General features: G+C 38.0%; 1 protein-coding gene across 1 annotated transcript; it reads right to left on the minus strand.

The window, feature by feature from the left end:
* Positions 1-481: 481 nt before the first annotated feature.
* On the minus strand, positions 482-847 carry LOC115622307. Its single transcript, XM_030516212.1, has one exon. It carries the CDS (start codon positions 845-847, stop codon positions 482-484), a length of 366 nt encoding a protein of 121 aa, XP_030372072.1.
* Positions 848-10,649: the final 9,802 nt, after the last annotated feature.

Below are 10,649 nucleotides of genomic sequence, written 5' to 3' on the forward strand. Positions count from 1 at the left end.
GTTGTAGAAAAATGCACCTAAGACTAATATATGAGTTGTGTGTGAAAACTAGCTTGATTCTTGCACTGGGCCGACCTTGAAACAACTTAAATTACGTTGGATTTACTCAAAATGTACATAATCAAAATGCTATTTAGTATAAACTTGTAAACTGAAAAACTTAAGCTTAGCACTAAAAGTATTAATCACATTTGCGCTTTTAATTTTTGTTGTTCAATTTTTGCTCGCTTTTCTACATTATCAGCCTTTAGCCTCTTGCGACATTTTTTCACATTTCACCGACGGCAACACAAATCAAAATCAAAAGGTGACTCAAAAGGAAAACTCAAAATTGGGGCTTTCCTTTGGAAATTGTTCACATCCAACCATCACGCTGGTCACGCTAGTTCTCACCAACGAAAAGTAATCACAAGTTGCGCTTAGGAGCTGTCACCTCTATGGGTCCAGAGTTGTTTTTTATTTTTATTATTTGTTAGTCTCCTTACTTCGGTGCCGCCTTCGGTTGAATTTGCACCACGGCTGTCAATTTGGTTGGCTTGCCACTCTGCTGCTGTTGCTGTAGATAGAACTGCTTGAGGACCTTGCACATGGTCAGGGCCAACATTTTCCAGGCCAGCAGTTGCTCCTCAGTGCTAGGGGCCGTCATAGTTCCAGTAGAACTTGTTGCTGTCGCATTGTGGCTCCCATGGCTGTTGCCGCCACTTGGCGGTCCCTCGTAGTCCACCTCATCGTAGTTGGCATTTGTAGCTGCCATCGGACCATCCACTTGGTCCCCGTCGGCAAAGTCGCTGGGCATGCTTGGCACAGCAGCCACGGCGGGCTCATCCTCGTAAAATGGTATGGCCATGATTGTGGAAAGTCTCGTTAAATGCTGTTGTTGGCTCGGTTTTTTGTGTGGAACTTTGGAACACTTTGTCACTTGATGCTTGCTGTAACGCACTGTACACGAGCGCTCGTTCGACTGAGTCGCACGGCCAACAGACACCCGTATTTATACCCGGGAAATGCAGCTGCAGTCGTCACAGCAGCAGCAGCGCGCAACAAGCCAACCACCCTGACCCTTACCCTTGTCCAATGCCAGGCGCGCCGCATGTAAACCCACCCCAGACAGACCCAACGCATTGCTCACGTGCTTTACGTGACAACTTCCGTAACCAAATGTCGGAGAGCCGCTCTCTCCCACTCGCACTCGCTCTCCCTCAGCACCACCCCAACCCCTAAAATATTTGTAGTCTCCTTGTCGCTGTGCCGTAATGTCAGACGCTTTGGCAGTCGTCGAAACCCACGTCACGTGCTTGTCTGAGAGCATAACACTTGTGGCATTTTACGTTGTTGCCCTACGTAAGAGCTTACGATGCCTCTCGGGTCTTCGAAATATTAAGGGGTGTTGGTTCTCATTACAAGTTCGAATTTTTCTATTTCAATGTGTTTTTGCCTGTGAGGGGCAATTCGAAATTCTTGCTACTTAGTTATGTTCTCCGCAGTGTATATGGAAAAGTTTTCGGTTGATTATTGACTTCAATTGATTTGGGGTGTCCTTGACTAAATTCTTTGGAAATTGCTTTTTTGTTTAAGCAAAAATGTAACATATATATTCTTGCTATTCTAAAAAATACAAAAAGGTCTGTATTTTCAAATTAAACCAATTTCTTTTTCGATTGTATTTCTTATTTAAGTATGTGAGAGAAATATATGCCATAAATAAGAAATGTATGCTATAGATAAGAAATTTGTATACCCTGTACTTTAAGTATATATTCTAGATTAGTATGCCAAGACGTTTTCGTCCGCCGATATGCACGCGAGAATCTCAGAAAGTACAAGAGCTACAATAACCAAATTTATTATCCAAGTTCCGCCTAACTCTAGTCAGAGCAGTTTAAGTTTTTTTTTTTTTTTGTGAATTGTATGGTTATTTTTTTTTTTTTTTTTTTTTTGTGAATTGTATGAAGTTATGTGGTGGGGTTTGCACCACAAGTAAAACACGTCCGCTCTGTTTGCCAATCTGTTTAATACTGTCCTTTGGTATTCACAATCATTCGATGTTACATATCATTCGATCATTCGATATCACATATGCTTACATGCCTATACTCATACTTATACTACTACAGTTATGAATTACATTTTAGTTGTAATAATATTAGGTTTTTTTCTTCTTATACTAAATTCTCTTGAATGTCACGAACACAATACAAGTATGTCATTAATGGTATTAAATACAAGAATCATAGTGTAATGCATTTTCGCCGGAAAAACTATGGCAATGTAAAAATACTAATTTGAGGTTCTTTTTGTGAACTTCAGAAATATATTTGAATTTAAAGCAACCTGGTACACCCACTGAAACCCAAACAATCATTTTGTGGGTCAAAGCTTAACTTGTTTTTAAAACACATCCACAACATTTGTAGAACTGCTGCTACAGTTGAAGCAGAAATGTATAAAACTGTTGTATGAGTTCTTTAGTTTACATGTGTAGACGAACTTAAACTCTTTTCCATATTTTATGTAAATATAGTATGTGTAGAGCTTGTTGCTTTTGTGCTGGCTTCCCATTCAGACGCTCATTCAATTTCAAGTCTTATATATTTTTACAACCGCAAAACAATCAGCAACATTTCCACGCCACATGCCACTATTACATATTTTATGGCAACACGAGAGCCAAGGAGTGCTGGCTGCAGGTTTCTTCGTTGTGCGCCGCCCCATCCACTGCAAATCAATTCCACAAATCAACATAATCAACTCTGCGTCCACATAATGCACTTGCCGGCAAACTTACCCGAAAGAAATAACTGCTGTAGAAAAATGTAAAAACTTTTTTATAGTTAGCACGTAAAATAAAATTTTAAAAAGTAATGTTGAAAATGCAAGAACAGCAACAACAGCAACAACACAAAAATGGCAAAGGTACAAAAGAAAACGGCACGATATAAAAACTGCATTTGAAGGGCAAACAGGAGAGAAGAAGTGGTCGGGCAAGCTGATAATGACATCACAAGTATACATTTCAGGACCCACCCATGATCTAATTTCCTAACCTCAGCAGCGAGGAACCCCAAAGGGGCGTCACTTACCTTGAGAGCAAGAAACCTACACACATGCATCCTAGAGAGCAAATAGCTCGACAAGGAGCAGAAAAATAAAAAATCTTCAAAAGCAAAACAAAGAAGAAATTGTTTTCGCTTAAAAGAACATTCAAATGGAAATGTTCTGCTTGGCTCAACACAAACAACAAACAAAACAGTCAGGCGAACAAGCAAACAAACAAACAAACTGCATTTATTTAGTTAACAAAAAAGTATACCGGGAAGGAGCAGCTTTTGAGTACCAACAACCAACCGACAGACAGACAGACAGACAATGCATAAAAGTGAAGTGCGACGAGGCATGTGGCTGCGAGCAGGACGGAGAGAGAGAGAGGAAGAGAAGGTATAGCTGAGCTCGCTCGACTGTGGCATCTCCTGCAGTCATAATTGGACTACAAGTAAACCAATCCTATAGCAGTCTTATTTGAATTATAATACGATAGCGAATAACTAATGCTATATGCATGGAAAGTTTCAATTCCATACAAACTATGTACATACATATACTACATATGTATGTGGACTGAAAGTTGAAACAGATTATTTTTACAATTCCCGATACTTATCTAACTTAACTCACATGTATATAGAAGTGCATTTGTAACGAACCAAACCAATGTACCCTTTCAATCTTCTTCATGGGTATAGGGAATATATAAAAAGTGTAGCATACAAAGCAGCGCTTGGCATTGCACTTTGTTGCCTTCTGGCTGTCAGATTGATATTAAATTATATACCTTATTATCATTTCGCTGGCGCTATTGTCGTTGTTGCTGCTCTTGTTGTTGCTGTTGTTGTTGCTGTTGTTGTTGTTGTAAGCGATATCAAAGGTAGCACACATGTGATAGCAACGAGGGGGCGTGGTGGTTAAGCCAACTTTATTTACAGCCAGCAACAATTGTTGCTGCCATGTCGCTGACTGACGACGGTGGCACAAACAATGCACTTTGGGTGCTGCTCAAGTCAACGGCACACTTCGCCCCCACTTCTCCTCCGCCGCCCTCTTCATGAACACCCCCTCCTTCCACATACGAGCATAACCTGGCATGTGTTGTGTGTGTGTATGTGTGTTGCTGCATTTGTTGTGTAAATTGTTGTTATTTTTCAACAGCAGACACCAGCAGGGCGCATCGTACTGCATCCTCGTAATATGCTTGATGGCTGCGCCCAAGTGACATTAAATGGCTGGCATTTGGTTAGAGTTTGGGGCTGGAGTTGGGTTTGGGTTTGGCTTTGGCTTTGGGTTCGACTTGGATGCAGTTTTTGCCTGACTGCGCTCATAAAAATTGTTCAAGTGCCGGGCAGCCTTAAAGCTTCAGGACCAAGCCCTCGACGAAAGGATTTCTTCTTATTGCTTTTTAAAGCCATTGCCCGGCACTCCACTATAAAATATTTATTTTTACTTATTTTCATTTATGCGCTTTTTATAATGGTTATTAAAATAAATTGAAGTAATAGTTTCGTTTACGTCTCGATACGAAATAAATAGGATTAAAGCATTGATTATTTTCAAAAGTGCCAGCGTTTATTTGTTTTGTTTGGCTTTGTTTTATGTGAGAAATTTCAGTTATCGTTGATAGTAAAACAAGAAAGAAGTAAGTTCAGTTTGAACAGCACCCGACGAATCAATAGAGTAAACGGGTGCCTTACGCGCTTACCAGAAATCGGCATCAAATTTTATAATTAATAAGTAAGCAAAGTGCAAAAATTATTATTCAATTGAAGTTATAAGTAAACTACTCATTTAATAAAAATTCCCCCACCTTTCTTGAATATTAGAAACTGTCTGTTTATTCATAAATTGTAAAAACATACTTTATATCTAATTCAGTAGAAAAGGTCTTATAACCTCAACTCTTTATTGTTTACTAATAAAAATGAAACCGAAATTGAAGTATTAGGTAGGGTATTTACAGATTAATAGACTTTAAACTTTCAAACTATTTGAGCCTTTCAGCTATGCTTACAACTGTTAATTAATACCACAGATGAAAAAAATTGAACATCAAACAAACAAATTGAGTTTTGTATTTAAAACATTTTCTAACATCATTCTCCTAAGAAATTGTACTTAAATATTTTTAAAAAATTGTTTAAATATATATTTTATCTTGAGTGATCTTAAAGAGCATGGCTAGTTCCTTAACAAGTTAGTTAATTTTTTTAGAAAAATAAACTAACTCCTGTCCTTTCATCCATATAAGTACGTATGTATGTATGTATTTTTTCAAATGCCCGCCAAACTAATTATCCCATTCCACCTTAACCCTATAAGGCCTTCGTAGTCTTACTAATCGCCGGTATTGTCTACCAAGCAACCAAAAATGAACCCACTAATTAACAAATTGATTTATGGAAATGAAAATGACAAATCTCCGGGGACAGCAAGTTGCGGCTCAACATGCCACAATCAGGCAAAAAACTCATATGCAAATTTTTGCCAAACAATAATAACAAGCAACCCCTTCGAATGCCCACCAAATGTGATTTTGTGGCTAAATGCAAAAACCAAGTCAACTTACAAAGCTCGCCAAGTCGAGCCAAACCAAAGCCACCACAGTTTAGACAGATAGACAGACATTTAATTAAGGTGTCTTCATGGTTACAAGAAATGAGGTGAGGAGGCGAGTCGAGTGGAGTCGAGTCGAGTGGTAAATGAGTCTAATTAATAACGAAGCATTTGCCACATAATTCATACGAATGAACATTGGCTGATGAGTCTATGGCTGCCCTGAGATAAAAAGTGGTTGAGAAGATTTCTTGTCTGCAACTCTGGGGTTTTTTTTGTGTCCACTTCGAAGCTAAGTTGAGAATACATTTTTTCAAATTTTTTGCTGCTGCTGGTCACATTTGGTCAACAGTTGTTGTTCTATTCGAAAATAATTCCAACGTTCGGTTTTTCCGCCTTTTTTCTACCATTTTTCTTTCGGCAACGTTGATGACTTAAGCCGAAGGCTGACTTGAATTTATTGCATTGCCGATATGTTTTGGGTCTCCTATAATTTATGCAAATTCATGGCATGTCCCCGCCCCTGCTTGCCACACTCAGCACCACAATTAATTGTACAGCAAGTTCTCCGAGCTGTAGTTCAATCATATCCTAATCCCACAGGAAACATTTTCTTTTGTTTTCTTTGCGCAGACAAAATCATCAACTTCATGCATCAAGTCGAGAGACAAACCTTGGCCTTTTGTTGTCTTGGGTTTCGTTATAATCGAATTTTAACGATAAACTTTACAATGTTCATCCTTCCTGGCTGTAATTTACATGTCCTGCCGCCTGCCACTTTTTGGCGTCCATTAAAACTAAACTAAATAAACATTTGGCCAGCAACATCAAAAGCATATAATTTATGGTTCGTTAGGTCAAGCGTCGTCGTCTTTATCGCAACGTTCAGTTCCACATGTGCTGGGTCCGTCCATATTAGCAAGTCAACTGCTTGCCATCCATAGTAGAGCATCCTCCTTGCTCGTCCCTTAGTCCTTTTTCTCGCCCTGGGGCCAGTGTCAGACACTTTTGGAGTTTCGCCCTCACATGTGTATGCAAATTGTGTCGAAAACTTGCGTATTCATCTTCGTCACTTGTCGTTTTCTCGCAGCCATTTAGTTATGGTCTGGTATTTACTTTTGCGTCGACATCGTCTTTGATATTGACAGCCCCAGCTTACGTGAAGGTGCTGGTGTGGCTTCTAAATGGGAATCGCACAAAAGCCAGCAACAAAGGGTCACTTCTCCACAGGCAACAATAATTTCTTTTTGATTTGCCATCCCCAGCTGATGAAAACTGTGGGAAAAACAACTGACCACATGCGATTCAGGCAGAGACCGAGGCGAAATTTATGTGCCAGCCCAGGCACTAGCCATACTCGTAAAGGACCTGCAACTTTACACAATGACGTAAAACTTTCAAGAAAGTGCGCGATTAGTATAAAACTCGATGCTCTGAGGGGGAGCCACAAAAGCAGCCGAATTTGAATGAATGGCGAAGCAGGGGCCATGAATGGATTTTGGACAGCACTTGTATGAAGGGCAGCTTTGTGTGAATAGATGTTTGTGTGTGTGGACATGCATGTGGATCCTTTGAATGGTCAAATAAGCATAAAAGGCGACAAAAGTGCCACTTGAATGTGAAGAATGTGTTTGCATGGACTTTGTGCCTGAACGCAACACCTTGAGGCTTTTGTGTGAACAATGGAGCGGTGCAGACTAGTTCAGCAAACAAAAATAGATAGTTCTAGCTATTATCGTACTATAATTCTCAGCTAGAATTTTCTGAAATTAATCTATCAAATTGAAAACCACTTACCTCATTCTGAAACTGGAATTTAAGCTATTTAGTATGAATGTATATATCTCTTCATAGTGCAATTAATTACTTGGCATTTATTAATAAATTATTCAATTAATTATGAAAATTATTTCAAAAAATATAGTATCAGTTCTAATACACGATTTTTGTGATTGACAGATATACGATTGCACAATGGTCGATAGAAGTGCCGCTTTAAGATGGAAGGTCCTCCTTCAAAAGAAGGCTTCAGAACATTTTTAGTGAAGATTTGAAAATTCCCTGAAAATATAAACGCATTAGTTATCATTAAAGTGCAGCATTTAGAATTAATGCTTTCAGCTAGGTATACAATAACTTCAAAGTCAGTTTTAAATCCTTGAGCTAGTTCGAACCGCACATGTCTAGCAAGCAATGGCCTAAAACACTTTAAAATGTTTTGTTGCTTAAATGATTAAATGTATTTCGAGGGTGGTTTGTTATTCGGCCTGTAACAGTTTCTTACTGCCGTAAGGGCATCGTTTTGGTTCAGAGCTCAAAAATGTCGTATTAAATGTTTTATGACTGAAAAGCTTCAATGCAATACATGGTTTAATTTTATTGTTGGCTCAGCTTTTAATTTAAATTGCATAGCAGCAACGTTTTTCATTTTTTATTTTAGTATTATATGTATGTGCGATTCAGAGAGCCAGGTCTCCCTCTCTTACTCTTACTTCTTGCCATTTATCTTTTAAAGCATTTATAGCTTTTATTATGTATTTTTTACATGCCTGGCAACAGTTCAGCTCAACGTCAAAGTCAACTGCATATCAAAATTATTTTTTATCGCAGTTTTATTTGCAATTTCGCTTTTTAATTTTTTTTTTTTTTCCCTTTTAACTGGAGGGTGGTGGTTCGGTTATGTACATTGTATTGGGCTTGAACAAATGCTTTGTTCGTTTGTAATATTGGGAAATATTTTAGTTGCATATTTTTATTGAGCAGCATTGTAAAATGAAATGCGCTGTGGGTGATTGGGACTGCAACTGTGTCTGTGGTTTATGGCCAGCTCATTTAATTTTGAATTGAAAAGCACGCCAATTTTTCGTATTTGGCAAAACGTTTTTTAATATTTCACATAAATTTTGCCAACAGCTTTGTCATAAATGCTTATGGCTGGATTTTCTTGATTGAAATTTATTGCATGAAGCACGATGAGAAATACCTTGATGCCAAACATCAAATAAATTCTCTGCTCATAAAATTGTCTCGAACAAATCCGGGAAATATATCAAAACAAGGCTCACACATCCACCAGACTGGCGGATAAATGCCAGACGCTATCTTTGACTACCAATTATGAGCAATTGCCTTTGCCCAACACAGCAACAGAGCCACGAGGACAAAAAATATGTACATACTTGTACGAGTGTATAGCTCATATCGAGGGGAGCGAGCGATAATTTATCACACATGCCTACACGTTGCTCCAGACGTGTAGGCAGCGAGTCATTCAAATTTCATATTCCTATTCATATTCATATGCGAGCATGTTCATTGACTTTATCCTTTTCCCAGTGATGGGCGATGATTTGCAGCCGCTGCCACTAAATCAAGCGTGCAGCATTAAATCACATGCCCCTTAATCCAGACACACAACAGTAGCATGCAAGTACATACGAGTATTCGAATAAGTATTGTAATAAATGAATTGTTTATGGACTGACAAAGTGTTTGGCAAGGTGGTGGAACTTCCGGGTGGTTGTGCACATCTTGTACTCGCATGTCGGTAAATAGACATATTGCATCAGCTGTCAGATGAGTGGCACTAAGATTCAGAGATGGGCTTCGAAATAAATAAATCTAGCAAGTGTTATCTTGAGACAAACTATAATTTTACAAAATCTTCTCTAATCTTTCGTTATTAATGCGTATATACTACCAATTAAAGCATTACTTGAAGGGCAATAGATGAAAACTTAAAGCATGCTATAAAATTGAGTTAGTTCCCATATAAAAACATAGTTTATCTGGCCAATTCTACAACTTACTAGTTCCTATGTAGATACTGGGGTTCTTAGCATATACAGTATATTTAAATATGGCACTAAGACTTGGAGATGGACATGGCATGTACTTTATATGAATAATCGCTAACTCTCTTCGCAATCTTCAGACAAACTATAATATCACAAAACTCCTTAAATTTTTTGATAATAATACCAATTAAAGCAATTTAAGAGCAATCAGTGAAGACAGTTGAAGCGTGCTATAAAATTGTATTATTTCCCATAGTTTAATTGGCCAATTCTACAACTTACTAGTTCCTATATACTGGTGTTCTTAGCATTTAAAGTATATTTCTAACAGTCCTCCTTTTGAATACAAAAACTGCACAACGTTATTTCCTTTCTAATTATTTTAAACTTTAAATCGTTTCACGGAGTAATTATGATACACAACATTTTTTTGAATAAATTCTGCCACACTTCGGGCTTTGGCCAGACAATTTTTCGCATTTACAATTGTAAGAGCTGTATGGAATTAATTCTGAACAAATTCAAAAACATCCATACATCGATAGTGCCATCGAATTTTTTTCCAGCTCTACGCAGTACTTTATTTTTATAAAATTCGATAGACTTTGCACTGTTTTTCTCCTCTTAGCATAATTAACAATATTTCTTTGTTGGGTTGTGTTTATCTAAATGAACTATAGACTTCGTAAAACTGTTTGTTTTGAATAATCTGTTTTCTATCAGTTGCAAGTGCGAGCTCTATTTTCTCACGTACTTCCACCTAATGGCCACTAAATAATGCCTGCCTAGTTCTGGGCGTATTACTTACATATGTACATACATATATGTAAGTATGTATATTTTTTTTTTTTTTTTTCATTCAACCCTGGTAGCTGTCAAAGTGACTAGTCGACTTTTTATTGTGCGCTCCGTGAAAAATTGTAATAAATTCCTCTTTTTCAATTATTTCGCGTATAGTGCGTTAAAAAAAAAAAAAAACCACCCGGAAACCTAGTTCCACCTTGGCTTTTTGGCAATCGTTTAGTATCCTTATTTTCTTGGATTCCAATCAACAATTAATCTGCTGTATGGGGCTGCTCTGCTGACGTATACACGTCATCGGAGCAGAGACAGCCCAGAATTTTTCTTCTTTGCTTGTTTTGCAAGTCATCTTATCTCACGTAAATGAATGCTGATGAAGACTCGGCCGCTCTCGGAGCAGCTGAGGAAGTAGTCAATAAGCTGCCGAAGTACGTGGAGATGAGAAAAATT

The sequence above is a fragment of the Scaptodrosophila lebanonensis genome, unplaced genomic scaffold, assembly GCF_003285725.1.
Source record: "Scaptodrosophila lebanonensis strain 11010-0011.00,11010-0021.00 unplaced genomic scaffold, SlebRS2 tig00000043-arrow-pilon, whole genome shotgun sequence".
Taxonomy (NCBI): Eukaryota; Metazoa; Arthropoda; class Insecta; order Diptera; family Drosophilidae; genus Scaptodrosophila; species Scaptodrosophila lebanonensis.

Excerpts from the sequence above, each read along its gene's own strand:
- LOC115622307 (XM_030516212.1), bottom strand. The coding sequence starts at position 847 with ATGGCCATACCATTTTACGAGGATGAGCCCGCCGTGGCTGCTGTGCCA.